Source organism: Prenolepis imparis, unplaced genomic scaffold, assembly GCF_030444845.1.
Source record: "Prenolepis imparis isolate NDT839.2.m4 unplaced genomic scaffold, iyPreImpa1.0 SCAF_7, whole genome shotgun sequence".
NCBI classification, from domain to species: Eukaryota; Metazoa; Arthropoda; class Insecta; order Hymenoptera; family Formicidae; genus Prenolepis; species Prenolepis imparis.
The window spans coordinates 13,852,604-13,871,588 of NW_028141165.1; the positions used below are offsets into that span (position 1 = coordinate 13,852,604).

At 31.0% G+C, this 18,985-nt stretch overlaps 1 protein-coding gene across 9 annotated transcripts in view; it reads left to right on the forward strand.

Moving 5' to 3' along the window:
- Positions 1-18,985, forward strand: part of LOC145939131 (pleckstrin homology domain-containing family G member 5) — a 169,292-nt gene that overhangs the window by 59,948 nt on the left and 90,359 nt on the right. For 8 of the 9 annotated variants that reach the window (XM_083043316.1, XM_083043317.1, XM_083043310.1 and 5 more), the window contains 2 exons: positions 261-351; positions 3,969-4,068. In XM_083043316.1, the coding sequence (XP_082899442.1) occupies positions 261-351; positions 3,969-4,068 (191 nt within the window). The remainder of the gene's footprint in view (positions 1-260; positions 352-3,968; positions 4,069-18,985) is intronic. The other variant, XM_083043314.1, reaches the window with a different exon arrangement.

Consider the following 18,985-nt stretch of genomic DNA (forward strand, 5'->3'; position numbering starts at 1 on the left):
GTTTCGAATTAATTATTCATCTAATTTTCATAAAGTGATTTATTGTGACAAAGTTTGTCACGCGACAAAATTTCTCCTAGCTCTTTTTATAAGGATATAAGAGTCGGGTCGGCCAGGCTAACTTAATTTTGTATCGCGGGATTATATCCTTCTCTACTCTCGGACAAAATTAAGCTTTATTCTCTGCGAAATTCATATAAGTGAGACGCACTGCTCGCCGTAGTACCCTTCTGAGGAAGGCTATTTTCGTCGTGTTTCAGATTTAACCAATCCGCCGTACGAAGCGAGTAGTCTTCCGGCTTTGAGTCGCGCTGTCATTGATGCAGATGACAGCGAAACGAAACCATCACTGTGAGTATAAATCATTTGTTTTATTTACTTGTTCGTACACAGAGAGAATTTTCTCTTAGAATTTACCCCGAAAATCATGGTAATCGTGGGACAATATGGTATGGAAAGAATTATGAGAATTTCTCTTATTAATATCTCTCTCTATCACAATAAAAATAATAATATCTGTCACAATAAAATATAAAACATGTTTGATTAATTTTACTAAACTGCATAGTAAAATTAATTAAACATATTATATTTTATTGTATTTAATTCTTACCATATATCATTAGCTATTTTACTTAAATGTTGTATTTGTGATGTCTCTAATAATTTTTAATTATTATATCAAATACGCTCTTATATTCGAATAATCTCTTAATTGAACCCTTGAAAGTTATAAAATTTATAAAGATTACAATTTATTACTGAAAGATTTCGCATTTTGTCCAATAATTCTCGAATTTATTATTCCACGTCTGACTGTCTAAAATACATTACAAATTTATTATTTTTTCTCATCTCTGTCGAAACTCTTAAAGGCCAAACAACATGTCAATCAATTGTTTGTTTTTCTCCTACTTTCCATAATTGTTTTGTGGTATAAATTTGCATAATTAGGAAAGGGCAAGAAAAACAAATGAATGATTGTTCGTGCTTACAGTCGTTCTTAAAGATTCATAGTGGATCCTTTTCTAAATGGAAAACGATCGTAAAACGTCGTCCATTCGTTTCTGTACGGATATTCGTGCGGCGATACTCGATTCATTGGCAGGATAATAAATTACAGTTGAAAAGAATGAGAGACAAGAAGACGGAAAGAGGTCAATAAACCGCCACCTGCGATAAATTACTGCATTGGTCAAAGAATTGCGATGGACTCGAAAGTAATAGGGAGAGCGAGGAAAAAGTCAAAAAAATTCTTTTTACTTTATTCTCGTCGAAATGCTCGAGATATTTAAATTTCTCTTTCTCTCTCGTATCGCATATTTTACAATTTATATATTTATATTGTTGTTTCAAATCATCGCCTCGATTCTTGAGAATTATTTTTACGGATCTATGCAATTCTTTCATTCGCATGTATATGTACCTACTTCCTCCTCAAGCTGTTGTTTTTTTCTTTGTTTAAGAAACGCGTCGTCCGAACAAAATGAATAGCTTTTGTAGCAACGGTACCGAAACGCAAGTTAGATTTTCGCGGTAAATCAAGCTCTCTCGCTACAGCAATATTTATGTACTCTGCTCCCGTAAAATGAAAGCCTAAAAAGCGCGAAATATCGTTGCATACGCTTGCCATAAGGACGCGCTACCCTTCTAAGTTCTATCGATGTTTTTAAGTCTTAAACCTAAAAGTGGGACAGGCAATATAATTCGAGAAGAGAAAATAAAAAATATAAATTTAAATAATGATATATTTATTCATATATTACAACATGAATTAAATTAAATTTATTCCAATTTTTAATAACCAATTGCTTTTCATTTTTTATATTTAATTATATTACTTTTTTTGAAAACTGACCAATTTATTTGATCTGTGTTATCATAGTAAAATAAATATTCTCTAATAATCTTTTGTCATAATTATTGGATTTTTGTTACAATGTTATTTCCCGATTTTGGGAACAGGCAAGGGAAGACGAAACTATTTTGGGGGGGCGGAGTCGAAGCTCATCGGTATTCCTCCTCAATTTTCCAGTCAATACATCACTTTGATTCTCAATCATTATTCTTTGATATTCCACATCAGTGATCCGCCAATATACTCGAATTTTGTACCTTTTTCTGACATTTATTGTCTATAAAATTTGGAAAAATACATCCCTCGACAATAGCATGATAAAAAATCAATATCCATCGATCAACTTGATTAATCATAACAGGTATAATTGAATTTCGTGTTATCATGGGATTAATTTCATAAATATCGCGACAATTAAACTGAAAAAATGAGAAAAGAACTTGTATTAAACAGAACCATTTTCTCTTATCAGAAATTATATTATTAATTTTCTAAAAAATAATACCAGTTATATTTGATATCTTTATGCAAATTATATTATGAAATTATCTTAATGTCTATAACGTGACAATTTTTTTACTTAACCACAAAGAGAGAGAGAGAGAGAGCAGAGAAGAAAACAAAATTATTGTACAACAATCATCGCACTTTTTTAAACAATTAATTTAAAGAAACGTGCTGAGTCGCTGACAGTATGGTTTGCCATTTCATACCGTTATGTCTTACACATTGGCGAGCATACTGAAAACGTGAAACATCACGGCTGACATTTCTATTCCATTCTTCGCGAATCTCCCCCTTCCTCTTAGATCTTTCTGGACGCCGGGCTTAACGCCTTTCCACAAAGAAATGAAAGTAACCATGGGAGGAAAAGTAACTGTGGAAGTGAGAGATTCCGTCGCAAAGTTTTCGCGAATGAAAACGTTTCCTCGCGCACGCTCGTCGTTTTAACTCGAGCTCTTTGTTATTACGAATCCTAGACGTATCGCCTTTTGTGTAAAAGAAAATTTGGTCGCATTATTTACTACGAACTAAAGAATGTTCGAATTAAATCGCGATATTCTCGGATATTGTTGCATGACGAGAATATTGCATTATATAATAAACTTGTAGTCGGTTTTTCTGACAAATATCAAAATCCGAAGAGTACCTACCTAGATATCGCATGCTTCCACGTAATATTACAGCACAGTTGGAAAATTTGTGTTTTCTTGTTAAAAACGGTCCCCGTTAAAATTTTTGTGTTAAATATTTAACACATTTATGTGTTAAATTAATATATTGCTGTTGTGTTAATTGAACTCAAATGTTAAATTATTAAAATAACTGAAAAAAAGTGTAAAAATAACAATGTGTATTTATTTTTAATTTTACACAATAAATATGTTCCGTATTATTAGTGACAAGATTTATCTGTTAAAATTTACAGAAAAAAAATGTTAATTTTACTTTATAATATAAGTGGGGGTGATAAAATGTAAAATTTACAATTTTTTTAGTTAATTTTTACATTAAAACTATGTTAATTTTACACAAAATTTATTTTAAGTTTATTTGAAGTTTGCATTTATTTTATGTTAAAATATTAACAGAGTATTCGTGTCATCATTTAACATATCCGTATTATGTTAAATTAACACAAAAATTTCTGTGGACCGTTTGGGACATGTGATATTTGTTAAATTTAACACAAATTTTTCAAAGCATTGAAAAATATCTGTAAAAGACGGTAGTCTTGCAACGAAGTAATAAAAAAAGATGATAGAGTCCGACAAAAATTATGATTTATTTTTCAACGATTATTCTGAATCGCACATTTTCATCTATTTAAATATAACTGCAATAATATATATTTTTAAGAACGTTTGCATTTTCTTGATTTCGTTGAAAATTAAGGCATTTTATTTACATTATTTGCGTGAAAAGTATTTTTAAATAGATTTTAAAAAAATAAAGAGTAAAACGTGAAAATTGAATGTAGCTTTATTTCATTTGGAAAAACATTCGAAAATATATCGATGCAGTTTGTCGTAAGAAACGTTCTTACTTTTTTTAATTTATCACTACGATTTTAGACAGATTTATCTAATTAATCCATATCATATTTTTGATTTCATGAAAGAGAGCAACAGGTCAGGAACGAACGGGGAAACTTGAGATCCAGCATCCGAAAGTTATCTCCGCTGGGAAATTTCATCAAGCAGCATTTGGTGAGTCTTTTTTTTCATTTTGTCTCGTCAAATTAATTATTCTCCGTACGGACGTGCCATCTTTTTTCTGAGAAGATAATCCGTATAATAATCCCAGGCATATAATATAATTGAATCAATATTCCCGCTGGGGTATTGCGGGAAGAACCTCAATATAAAAAAAAAATCGTCAGCTGTGCTCGCTATAGAGAGACCAACTTGCATAAATTTATAGAACGAAAGAGAAACGAATGCGAAGAGAAATAATTTCGAAAATACAAATATCTAATTAATATACATATGCAAATATCGAGTAATCGAATACCGAAAACGATAACAAATATCGAGTAATCGAATACCGAAAACGATAACCATTCCTTTGAGAAATGTTAATTAAATTTAAGATATTTACATATTTAGCATACACGCATGCGCAGATTGTTTTTAAATAACATCAAAAATTTTATTTATTCGTATTTTTTATAATGTATAATTATCAATATTTGATATTTTCATTTATATATTTTTATTAAGAAAAATTACTTTGAAAACGATAAAGTTGATTGTTATTTAATACATTTAGTGCAATAAAGAAGATCTTGTAATACTTTATGTCAAATTAATGCAACGCGCTCATTTATCAATGATTATTCTAATCTATTTAATTTGAATGGGCTGAATTTGCAAATGTAATTATCAAGATCACTCATTTCTCTTAACACAAGAATATTATATATACGGTGTTTTAATTGAAAATATTATTAATCTTAATTAAATCATCATCACGTTCGGTCTAAACATTGGGGCGAACCATCTATCGAAATAATTACAAAAGTCAATTTACGAACCGATAACTAAAGGTCAACCAATTCGCGTAATTTCATCTCCCTCGTACTTATATGAGATCCGATCTCGCTCGCGAATCGGACGAGATATCTAGAAACACACGGTCAAGTTGGTATATCCAAGAGAAAAAGCGAAGATTTCAGTGCTTCGGACTCAGAGCGATCGACAGAGTGCCGGGAGATTTATTGCCAGCTGGTGAGAAAAAGGGGTGGGAAAGAGACGAAACGCGCTCTGTGGCAAAGAGGAAATAAGAGTAAAAGTCGCAATTCTACAGTGGCGGATTTATAAGTGATCTAAGCGGATCTTACTCGAGTCTTTACAAATTTATCATATTATTCAGGCTATATAAGACACTGATGGAATTTTCTCTTAGAATTTACCCTGAAAATCATGATAATCATGGGACAATATGATACGGAAAGAATTTTATAAGAATTTCTCTGATATTAATTTCTCTAATATATCGCAATAAAAATAATAATATCTATCACAATAAGATATAAAACTTGTTATAGTGAAATTAATCAAACCTGTTTTATTGTGATAGATATTATTATTTTTATTGTGATAAATATTAATCAGAGAAACTCATAAAATTCTTTCCATACCCTATTGTCCCACGATTACCTTGATTTTCCGGGTAAATTCTAAGAGAAAATTCTCTCTGTGTATTACTTACAAAATATTATTATTTTAATTATAATAATATGTTGTAAATATGTTTAAATAAAAAAATTTTTCGTTTTATAATTGTATATATATTACTGTAAACACAGTAATAAATTAATTATGCAATAACTTACGTCTTCCATTAGATTTTGTAGTTTGTACACAGAGAGAATTTTCTCTTGGAATTTATCCTGAAAATCATTAGTAATCGTGGGACATTATGATATGAAAAGGATTTTATGAGAATTTCTTTGATTAATATTTATCATAATAAAAATAATATCTATTACAATAAAATATGTAAAAAATAAAATATAAAATACTGTGTAGTTGAGTAAAATTAATCAAACATGTTTTATATTTTATTGCGATAGATATTATTATTTTTATTGTGATAAATATTAATCAGAGAAATTCCCATAAAATTCTTTCCATACCATATTGTCCCACGATTATGATTTTCAGGGTAAATTCTAAGAGAAAATTCTCTCTGTGTATTTTTATATTATTTATTATAACTTGCTATATTTGCGGCGTTTCATCAGAAACGCATACCACAGATGTTTGATATCCTTCTTCGAGGATTTACAGATTCTCAGCGAGCGTTTCGCTTAGGGCTCTTGATGCCTCTAAATCCGCCACTGCGTCTCCCCCGAAGATCCATCTGCCACCTTTCGTTTCGTTCTTTCTTGCCGTTCTCTCCCTTCCCTTCTCGTTGCTCTCAGTTGTCCACGGGGACGGATTCTTTGCGTTCCCGTAATAGAAGTGTCATCCGAAAATGTTTTCTATCTGCTCGGAGCACTGCAATCGTGCGCTCCTCTTTCTCTGATTTTTGTTGACCCAGTAACTTTGCTATTCATCATCGCTTTTTTCGTTTTTGTGTTAATACACTGCTGCTATATAGGCCTCGTTCAGATTACTATACTTTGCTAGAATTTGATATTTTGGCTTAAAACAAAATTTGAAAAAGTATACTATAAGAAACGACAGTTATTTACGACGATAATCTCCCGTAAAAATTTGATTTATCTAAATCTAATATTTTTGGAGAAATGAAGAAATATATTAAAAATTATTTTTTAAATGAACCTAATATAGACCTAATATTGCTAGAATTTGATATTTTAGCTTAAAAATTTGAAAAAGTACCTATATTATAAGAAACGACAGATATTTACGACGATAATCTCCCGTAAATATTTGATTTATCTATAGTTTTGGAGAAATGAAGAAATATAGAATTATTTTTTAAATAATATATTGAATATGTTTATATTCGATATATGTAACCAATTGAATTAGTTTTTCGAATCAAAGGTTCTCGAATATAGTGTTTTGTACTTTGATTCACTTTTAAAACAAGATGTTTATTCAATCTTAAATAGAACTCTTAAATGGAACCTTTTGCGACAACGTAGGATGAAATAAGAGAAAAGTATACGAAATGATTGATCGAGAAAGGAAAATGACGATCAGAGAAAAATAGCACGCGAATGAAACGAATGAAGAAGGTCACTCCGGCTCTTGCGTCAATTTCTCGCGGCGGATTATGCATCGACCGTAACTACTGCGTGTCGGTAATGGTCGAGCACAACTACTAGCTCGTCCGATCCAAATGCGGCCGCTACCACTGAACCGCGATCGACCAAACCCACACCCGCGATCGGTTTTTTCCCGGTCGGTAGATTAAACCAAATCACTGGTGGGCGGTGCAGGAAGGAAAGGGCGATTTATCGTCGATCGCGGCTTTTATCGTATCTTCTAATCCCCCCTAATAATAGTATAAATTTAAGCGAAAAACGTTTTAACGTCTCGCTCTCTGCTAATATTTTTTTTTTCGCCGCTCACGCGAACGATTCTCCATAACGATGTATCTTTTATTATACCATTCAATCACGATCACGGGTTAAGGAGAAACAGGTGAACCCAGATCGCTATATCACTACGTTTATAGTTATGACGGAGGATGTTAAGACGCGCTCGATTCCGAATGTGCTACGAACAGCATCAGCAGAAAGGATGCAATTTGCATACACATATGTATCCCTTCTACCAATTTTAACACACGCGCATAAACGTTCGCTGAATTGCGTTCGCATAACGCCAAGTCGTAACCGTTGTACTTATACTGTTATAGTAAATGATGTTACATCGCCGGTTTCTTGACTTTCCTCAAACTAAAGCAATTATTGCTCCATTTCCAGCACTCGCTGCCTACGCTGAAAAGCGAAGGCGGGGACAGAGATAGCTTCTTAAAGAGAACATTTGTAATGTGTACTTTCTTGGTAGAATCCATTTATATTATGCGAAAGACGAAATTTGCTTATTTCATGGAAATCTCTTCTTGACATATTGTCGGGAAAAGGTAGTTTTATTCAGTAACGAGACATAATATATCAAGGAATATCTTATTCAACATTACGTTTGTATTTCTACTGTATATAGATAATTGCTCCTTAATTTGAACAAATATTTTGATATTTGTAAAATTATAATTATACTTAGAAATAATAGAATAATATCTGAAATGATTGTAGTAAGAAATCTGTAGCTAAAAAAAAAATGTATACATCAAATTGTCCTTAGTGAATTACGAGTCTCTAAAATTAATTATTTTAAAGACTTGGACAGAAATATATCTTTTGTACACAGAGAGAATTTTCTCTTAGAATTTATTCTGAAAATTATGGTAATCGTGGGACAATATAGTATGGAAAGAATTTTATGAGAATTTCTCTGATTAATATTTATCACAATAAGAATAATAATATCTATTACAATAAAATATAAAATATGTTTGATTAATTTTACTATATAGTTAGTAAATTTTACTATGCAGTTTAAAATTAATCAAACATGTTTTATATTTTATTGTGATAGATATTATTATTTTTATTGTAATAGATATTAATCAGAAATTCTCATAAAATTTTTTCCATACCATATTATCTCACGATTTTCAGGGTAAATTCTAAGAGAAAATTCTCTCAGTGTACTTTCGCATTTATTTAAAAGAAACTAGTTTAATATATTTTTTTTTTAATGTATGGTTTAATCAGAAAGATATCCGCCAGAAGGCTGAAGGGAATTGCTATTACCTTGATACTTCTTACTGACATTTGTACACGTTGCACAAACGCTTGCAACATTATTTTCACAATTATCTCGACGAGTGACAGATGTCCGATGTTGCTGTCACTGCGAGCTTTGTCATTCTTCACGCGGTTACAGTCATCCGAAGATGCTTACGTCGCGCTAGAATCAATCGTAGGCGAGCCCACGCAAGAATGTCTGTAAGGCATGCAGTTCTGGATGCTTTTCTCGATAAATGAAACTTTAGAAGGACCCGCGATTAAAATAGAAAGATGGAAATAAATAGTTTCAATATGTATATCGATGAAAATTTACCAAAATTATTTCGATGAAAATATTTATTCAGAGATGTTTCTCTGTGTGCGATATTATATTTCTCTGCGGATTTTATATTTACTCAAGTTGGGTGCTTTTCTCGATAAATGAAACTTTAGAAGGACCCGCGATTAAAATAGAAAGATGGAAATAAATAGTTTCAATATGTATATCGATGAAAATTTACCAAAATTATTTCGATGAAAATATTTATTCAGAGATGTTTCTCTGTGTACGATATATATTTCTCTGCGGATTTTATATTTACTAAAGTTGGGTGCTTTTCTCGATAAATGAAACTTTAGAAGGACCCGCGATTAAAATAGAAAGATGGAAATAAATAGTTTCAATATGTATATCGATGAAAATTTTGCAAAATTATTTCGATGGAAATATTTATTCAGAGATGTTTCTCTGTGTAATATATATTTCTCTGCGGATTTTATATTTACTCAAGTTAACCGCTAAAGGTATAACTAGGAGAGGCTGTGGAGGCAAATTGAAGCGCGAGAGGAAATGCAAAACGCGATAAATACACTCTTTTCGCTTTGCTTCGCACAATTCAATCCGCACTTTTAGGACAAAATAATTACATTTTATATGAATATTATTAAAGGAACATAAAATTTTCTTGCTGTGCGCATTAATAGTATTCACAAAGATTCGTAATTTACAGTGCAATACTTGGAAAATATTTCTATAATATAGAACACTCCAAATATATACTTCAATAAAAGACATGGAATAGTTTTGCGCTTTGGAATGAATTTAAATCACTAATGTGGGGGAAGCGGCATAAAGTTTATAATTATCGGTACGTCTGCACAAACTTACTCCGCACAACTCTGTCCTTTCATCCGCTCACAAAGAAATGTTGCATTTGTAAGTTGCATTCGAGTTTTGCGTTGGCTCTTCGGGATTCGGAAGACTGTCAAAAGCATATGGAACCATTAAGGTCGCAGCTTATTACTTCACGTTAATTATTTTAATTAAATTTAATTATTCTAATTAAAATCAATGCGTACATGAGAGAAGTTTTGTTTCGTTAACGAAAATCTGACACTTTTAATGAAACAATATTATGCGAGAACGATCAAAGATAAATAAAAATAAGTAAAGCATAATCTATGAAAATGAAAATTTTGTAATTTTAGTCTTTTTATTTTTTAATATAAAAAAACAAAAATACGGAAAATATGCAAAATTATAAGACGGATATTTAAATCAGGATTTCGTTTTAAGTGGTAACTTGATTATAAGATCAAATTAACTCTCTCGAATGCATAATTTCCTGAAAATTAGTTTGGTCGAAATAATTGCAGTAGACGAACAAAACTTTTGCGAAACTCTCTCCGATACTTTTATTTATTAGAGAAGAGACCATCTTTTTATGCAAAATTCGATTCACGCAATTACATGCAACTTTCGTAGGTCACTCGAATCAAATTGCCATTCAAGAGAGGTTGAACATAATTGCGTTTTATCACCAACGTGTACCTGATGATGCTCGCAATGAAGATAAATATGTATTTTTCGCGTGAAATTGTTGCGGTTGTGCAGACGAATTAAACGTGATTTTTTTTTTATCGAGATGCGGAAGAATAAAAATTTCAAAACGTGTATTACGTTCTGTTTTTATCTTTAATATAAAGTATCGATACGCCATCTCTCCGTGTTCTTTACCTCGAAATATATATACATGTATATAAATCTAGCTAAGGTACTCGATATCGCATTCAGTATAATTTTACCACTTTGCATGCTTACATAAGTAAAGTATATACAAACATATGTTCTTTTGGTTTTCCTTTCATTTTATTTATAACACATACCATATAAATATTTGAGATATATTCAAATATCAAGATATTTGTGTACTTTGATTCTATCTCTTTCATCTTATCTATTTTATCGCATGTGCATATGAGCTTTGCAATTTCACGTTTTTACATATTACGGAAAACATGAATTGTTACATAAATCTACATAAAATTACTCGATATTACAATTATATATCTTAATATTGTCAACCGTTGCCTATATATGAGAAGAAATCAATTTATACTGTCATCAATTTATTCATAGACTTTTAATTAAAATTGAAAGCTTTGTGCTCGGAATAAAGTGTCGTAGAATTTATATCGTAATAAATTAAGAGGAATCAACGATTGAAAACTATTTATTGTAACATTGGAAAATATCGCGCGGTATCGCATTTATTTCAACATCAGGATAATTATTCCGATTGAGCTTACTTCCTCCGATCTATTTCGCAAAAACTGACGTTAAAACCCTATTGCTGCTGTATTATCGTACTTGTCAAGCACAGACAAAGGATTACAATGTCCTCCGACGCATATATGTACGTATGTTCGAAGCGTTGCCAGCATGGGAACGAGATCGGATAAGAGCAATGTTGGTCGATGTTAACCAAAGCTACCGACGGTGCTTTGATGTAAAATTGAGATAGTGAGAGAAACACCAAATTGTATAATATTACGGGGTTGTAATATTACGTTTCTACGAAATGTGCCGCCGTTTTTCTCCAATTTCTCGACAAACGATTTTATATATTTCGTGTAATCGTATTTCGTGTAATGCGAAAAGCAGTGCCCATAATGGGCTAAAGGGGATGATTTATGATATTTTTCGTATGAAAGAGTCTCTGACGGGTATTAATTTCTTTAAGCCACGTGAAACGACACGATTGCCTATATACGTTGAAGTACAATGAAATATTCTCTTCGAGAAATTCCGCTCGACGTGCGATAAATATTTTTCCATATCGCAAATATTGTGAATGACACGCGAAGCTGGATCGCAATAAAAAAAAAAAACAATAAGTACTTCATTTCGAAATATCGTAAAAGGGTTGTTGGAACGAGGCTGTAACAAAAAAAATGACATTTTGATGCGAAATAATTTTTTTTAACGTGTTATATAGTATAAATTTAAAATGTTAATTGTAAATAGAGGTTTGTCTACGATTTTAATCGACAAACTACGCATGTATACCGTTTTATACGGAGTATAATCAACGATGAACAAGAATATTGCAAGAGGCCGAAGATATCAGAACGGTACATCGAAACATTGTCGTTTCGCTCGCCGCTAAATCAAATTGAGTAAAGGGCCTCGTTTCGATTTGCAATCTCTGGATCCTAGGAGTGAAGAGTAGAACGGCGGCGATGCGACACGTTGTCCTTGACGGCGAGCTTACACTCGCTCGAACGAGGAAGGGGTGGTTTTCCAGCGGCGCTCGCGCGCATCCGGTAGGTGGCTGCGTTCGAAATATCGGGCGAGGAGAGAGCCGCGCTCTCTCCTCGGATTCTCCCTTCAGTGCGACGCGCGACCTAACGCCGGCAGGACCGACGCCGCCCTCGCCCCCGTGTGAAGCTAAACGAGACCCGCAGAGCGATCACGAGACCGGAAGGAAGGAATCGGAGGGAGATATCGTCGCGGGACATTGACTGAATGGTCGTCGAGCGAGTCGATGTAAGATCGAAAAAATATCAAACTCGAGCAAACGGCATCTTTTGAAAGGGCCGATAGTTAGCAAAGAGAGAGAGAGAGAGCGAGAGAGGGAGAGAGAGAGAGAAAAGAATTGACAAAAAGAAGAGAGGTTCAGCTGAAGGAGGAAATTGATGCAGACAATATTTCCATAGTTGAGAATAGTCCACTCAGTCTCTCTCGATTTATAAAATGTGACAGAGTAATCTTATTAAGTATAGGGTGCACTGGATACACGATTGTGAGGATCGAATCGATCGAGTAGAAAGAGAGCTAAACGGAAAATAATATTGAGAGTATATTTTTACGAAATATGAAAATGCGCGAAACGATTGTAAGAATAAGAATTGAATAGTTTGAAAGGGAGAATGTAGATATATTATTAGAAGCGAGTTTTCAAAAAAAAAAAAAAGAAAGAAACTGTCTAATTGCGAAAGAAAACTACTGGAGACAGAAACGAACATTCCACTGCCAGAATGTCATCGTCGACGAAAATCAAAGGTAATTTCTCGTCTATGTTTGTGCGAGCGCGCCTGATTCACAATATCGAAAATCGAGTCTTTTATCTTTAGCAGGGAGAATATTGAGTAACATCAGTGATTAATGATTATTGGAAAATGACCGAGTAATAAAAAGAACGTTATATTGTTTATCACATATATTTTATCAATTAAAAGCTTTTACAATATCTCGAGATATTGCAAAAGTTTTTAATTGATAAAACAAATTTTAGTAGTCGAAAAAATTTTCAATTGTATCTCCAAATTTCTCGATATACGTATATATTGCGTATCCAATTTTAATTTCACAAGAGAGATATATTATTTTTATAATTTTAGCAGAAACCCTCCAATAACTCATCAGCGAGCAAAAAATATTGTTATTTAAACACTCATAAATACTTGCCTGTATGTGCTTTATATTGTATAGCCGGTGCTTTTATAAATTTTTAACAGTCAATATGTTTAATAAATGATTTGCATTTTATGATAAATATTTGCCATTCCTTTTTACAGCAAATATTTATTATGAATGTTCTGTAATCACCGAACAACACAAAAAGCTACGTATTCATCGAATTAATAAAAACTATTATGTTAATATAAGTATGTTAAATAGACTATCGATGTTATTTAGCAGATGCTCAGCATATATATTCAATACCAATGTTTCATTATTTATTTATTTTACTTATTAAAAATAATGGGCAAAATTCTATGAACATTTTATTAGCAAAAATATTTAACAAAAATCTGACTAAATTTACATTACATAAATTTACAACATTGTTATTTTATTATATAATTTATTCAAAGCGAGAATTGGCAAGAAATTTATTAAGAAGGGATTTATAGTGACAAAATATATATTTTCTAAAAAAATATATAATGAAAACAATTATTAAATCTATTGAATACACAAAAGCGAGAGCTTAATCTATATGTTTTTCATAACAATCGAACAGAGAAATAGATAAAACATGCATATATGTGATAAAATATGTATTATTTTCCATGGAGTATTTTGTGCCGCTCATGGCATATATAGTCCCGTATATATAATAACCGTAGAGGAAATATTTCCAGAACGTAATGTTTTTTTTTTTTCAACCGATATTCACACGCACGATTACAAACGCTTTGTTTTTTCCGATTTGCGCGCCAAAAAATTTAAATCGATATAGCTTACAGTATTAACAATAACTGAATCGCAGATTGCGCAGATGGCAAGCGGACATTTTGCAGATGTTGCAAATTTAAAGCGCGATTCGAGAAAAAACTAGAACTAGAGAGCGAAAGACAGAAAAAACCAGGGTTTAAAAAACCCAGGTTTTTTTTAAAAAGCCCAGCCCAGTGGGTTTTTTTTTAAACCGGGTTTTTTGGGGTTTATTGGGTTTTTTGGGGTTTTATTGAGTTTTTTGGGATTTTGTTGGGTTTTTTAATTTTTTAAATTTAATTTTTTATAATTCACTAATGATTAAGAAAATTGGCTATTTAATTGGCACAATTCCTTATTATGAATTAATTTTTATTTAATTTTTTTTATTTATTAATGTAATAGACCTTCTATTACATTAATAAATAAGAAAAATTAAATAAAAATTAATCAATATTAAATACTTCATTTATAATATTATTAAATTTTTAGCATTTTTGGATGGGTTTTATAAATGGGTTTTTAAGTAAGTTTTTTAAAGTGGGTTTAACCCAATAAAACCCACCGGGTTTTATTGGGTTGGGCCCACTTAGTCAAACCCTGGAAAAAACACGTCGATATAAATTCAACTCGCGGAGTTGCGTATCAACTTTTAATCCTTAAATATCCCCTTTACGTTATTTATATATGTATATTTATATAGCGTGTTTTTCAATAACGGATTCTGACACGTGAATACACGTAGCAAATCCCGATCGCCGGATTCTGCTTTGCCGATGGCCATTTTTTTGGCTATTCTTAATTGCCATGCGGACGTTCCGTTTGTACGTTCATATTAACAATCTATTCTCTATTGTGCTAAATATCAATTACATTCTGTCTATTGTAATGCTGTAAATGAAGCCTGTCTATCGCGATGTTGTAAATGAAGTATTTCAAACTTTGTTTCTCTTCGAGCGATCTAGCATAGTTTGCCGTATTTTTCAAAAACAAAAAACATCGCACAGAGATGTACGAACGATTCGAATGTTGGAATAATTCGCGCGAATATTATATCATCGGATTAGCTTTTTACAAACGGGGAGAACGAGACGACTTTTTCTAATAAAATTTATTTATCTCTCTGAAAATGTTACACCTTGACATTTACAATTGCAGCGCGACATACATATATCTATATATGTATATTGATACAAAAAATACGATATAACACGGTGTCTATAGATATTATCTAACGACAGACACGTCGACAAGTAGAGAAAGATTGCGTAGAGCAAGCACTACTGCATAAATTAACAGTTTCTGTCGGCGAAACGCGCCGTCGTTCGTTTCGATCGAATTCGCTATCGATCCGTCGTCGTTTGCCCCGTTAAACGCGCGGGGTTGTATTCGATCTCGAATCCGCTTGGTACCGCTTGGCAAACTGGCGCATGCTGTCCGCGTCCGCAGCTCGACTATCAATTTCGCGACGATTTGCACGACGCGTGGCATTAGCTATTACAACACAGAGAAAATTTTCTCTTAGAATTTACCCTGAAAATCATGGTAATCGTGGGGCAATATGGTATGGAAAGAATTTTATGAGAATCTCTCTGATTAATATTTATCACAATAAAAATAATAATATATCTATCACAATAAAATGTAAAATATGTTTGATTAATTTTACTAAAAGTGTAGTGAAATTTACTAAAAGTATGCAGGGTGTATACTTCCGGGAGAAACCTTGAAAACCTGGTATTGTCAGGAAAAAATCAGGGAATTCTCATGGAATTTGATTGGGATTTAGGGAATTTTGTTAAAAAATTGTCCTTTTGATAATTTTATTCTTATTTAACACTTAAGAAATATATGTCTAACACATCTTTGCAATATTTAAATTTTTATTAAAATTTTACGATCTATTTCAGTATCAAGAACTTATGTAAGTTTCATAAAAAATTGTTCAATTTTTTAACAGGTAATATTTTAAAAAATTAGTACTTATTTATTTAATAAATAATATAATTAAATAAATAATTTAATAAATACATAATAATTTAATAAATAATTAATTTAAATAAATTAATATTTCTTAACACGTTTATAATAAATTATTTTTTAAACAAGGTTTAAGATTTTATTGACCAACACTGACTAAGACAATTCTTATATTATAAGACTTTATTTGGGAATAATCTCAATTCGAGATTTATTTCCCGACTCCCCTCTAAGCCCCCTATAAAATTATAGGCGAGAAAAATATAGATCCGAAAGTCGCTGAATTGGGAAACGATTCCCGATTCAGCGACTTTCGGATCTATATTTTTCTCGCCTATAATTTTATAGGGGGGTTAGAGGGGAGTCGGGAAATAAATCTCGAATTGAGATTATTCCCAAATAAAGTCTTATAATATAAGAATTGTCTTAGTCAGTGTTGGTCAATAAAATCTTAAACCTTGTTTAAAAATTCGACTGGCAAATCACATCTTACATATTGTAAATTATTTTTTGTTTTCTATTTTTATTTTATATTATATTTTTAGCGTTTAGATATAATGATATAAAATTAATTCTACAATTAATAAATCAATATTAAATGCTAGAAAAACTGCATTCTTGATAACTTCCCAATCGTATGAATAGAAAACATTGAAAAGCTTATACAATAAATGATAATAAATATATAATTAAATAAATAATTTAATAAATACATAATAATTTAATAAATAATTAATTTAAATAAATTAATATTTCTTAACACGTTTATAATAAATTATTTTTTGTTTTCTATTTTTATTTTATATTATATTTTTAGCGTTTAGATATAATGATATAAAATTAATTTTACAATTAATAAATCAATATTAAATGCTAGAAAAACTGCATTCTTGATAACTTCCCAATCGTATGAATAGAAAACATTGAAAAGCTTATACAATAAATGATAATAAATATATAATTAAATAAATAATTTAATAAATAATTAATTTAAATAAATTAATATTTCTTAACACGTTTATAATAAATTTTTTTTTCTATTTTCATTTTATATTATAAACTTGCATATATTTTTTAGAGTTTAGATATAATGATATATCGCGCTTTGTTATTGTCCAAATTAATTTTACAATTAATAAATCAATATTAAATGCTAGAAAAATTGCATTCTTAATAACTTTCCATTCGTATGAATAGAAAACATTAAAAAGCGTATACAATAAATAAGCTTTTAAAAAGCTGCATCTACAAATTTTTTTATTTTACCTGAAATTTTAAACAGAAATACCGGAAAGATCAGGCAATTCTCAAATTAATCAATATTAAAAAAAATTTTTTTCATATTATATTGTCCCACGATTACCATGATTTTCAGGGTAAATTCTAAGATAAAATTCTCTCTATGCACGGGGGGCCTGTACTTTGCGATGGCATGGGCCCGCACAGCTGACACAATCGATAATTACGAGACACGATCTCCGGACGATCTATTTCCTCTCTCTCGCGGAAAAGGAAAAATCGCCTCCAACGATGTTGCGGCTCGTAGTTCCCACCTCGCTGAAAACTATCGGCATTTTCGACGATTCTTTCTGCTTGAAAGCTCTTCTGGATAGATAGATAGTACGTCTTTTGTATATGGATAGGGTGCGGAGGAACTTGCGCAGGAAAAGAAACAATTCTGTAGTTATCACCACTTGAGAGTGAAATATACCGAGAGAGAGACCAATATTGCCGCAACGAGGAGGTTGCGTGTCAAATGTATATCTGTGTTGCGCGAGAGACTGTTTTTCTAACAATGTATTGAAATAATACAGAGTTGAAAGCTTTTGTAATATATATACGAAATTGTTGTATTTTAAGCTGTAGAGCTGTTTCATTATTTTAACTATATTTCCGGTTTCAAAGTACATATTACAGGAAGATATCATTTATTTTACATTCTCGAGTAGTTCAGAAGACTTCTTCCATGGGAACGCTTGGACTTTTATTGCACCTCGCGAAAAAGTTTACAATTATCCCCTTTACGATACTTTAACAACCTTTCTTTCTATAGTTATTAAATCTTTGTAACCTCGCGCTAATATCTGCAATTTGCAATTATTTACACAAAACTTGCGTCTGCAGTAAACACTTGAACTGGAGAAACTTTCTCACCGACAGCATATTCTAATAAGGAAAAACAGATGCAAGATAAAAATATTATAGAAATATTAAGTGCGTTCTAGAAAAAAAGAACAATTTATATATTTTTTTTTTTTTGTATATTTTTTCTTTATATTATTATTAATTTCTTTATATTATTATACATATACGACGAATCATAAATATTATATAGAAAATTAATAATTACACAAGAAAATGTATTCGTATATGATGTTCGGTTTAAAATCATAATTGATTTCTATACTATAACTTTTTGCATCTGAAAAATATTTGATTAAGATTGTTACGATGCAAAATCTCAATTCTTTAACAATTTTCCAAAACATGTAGACTTTAAATTCTCTACTTATACAATATTTAAAAAAAGATTTTATATACATACATATGTTTTCAATAAATTTTACTTAATATATATATTTAATTCTATGAATATGTAAAAATGTTTTAATTTTTCAAAAGAATTTCTTTTTTTCTTTCTGTATAGCATTAAATATTTTATTACTGTATAGCATTGAATTTTATTACTGTATAGCATTGAATTTGACAATAAGAGAATAGAATACATTTACGATACTTTTGTATAATAATTATTTGATAACACAATTTCAAAGAATATATATACAGGGTGTTTCTTAAACATATGTCAAAAATTTAAGGGATGATTTCTTGGGTCATTTTATGAATAAATTTATATCTTTGATGATTT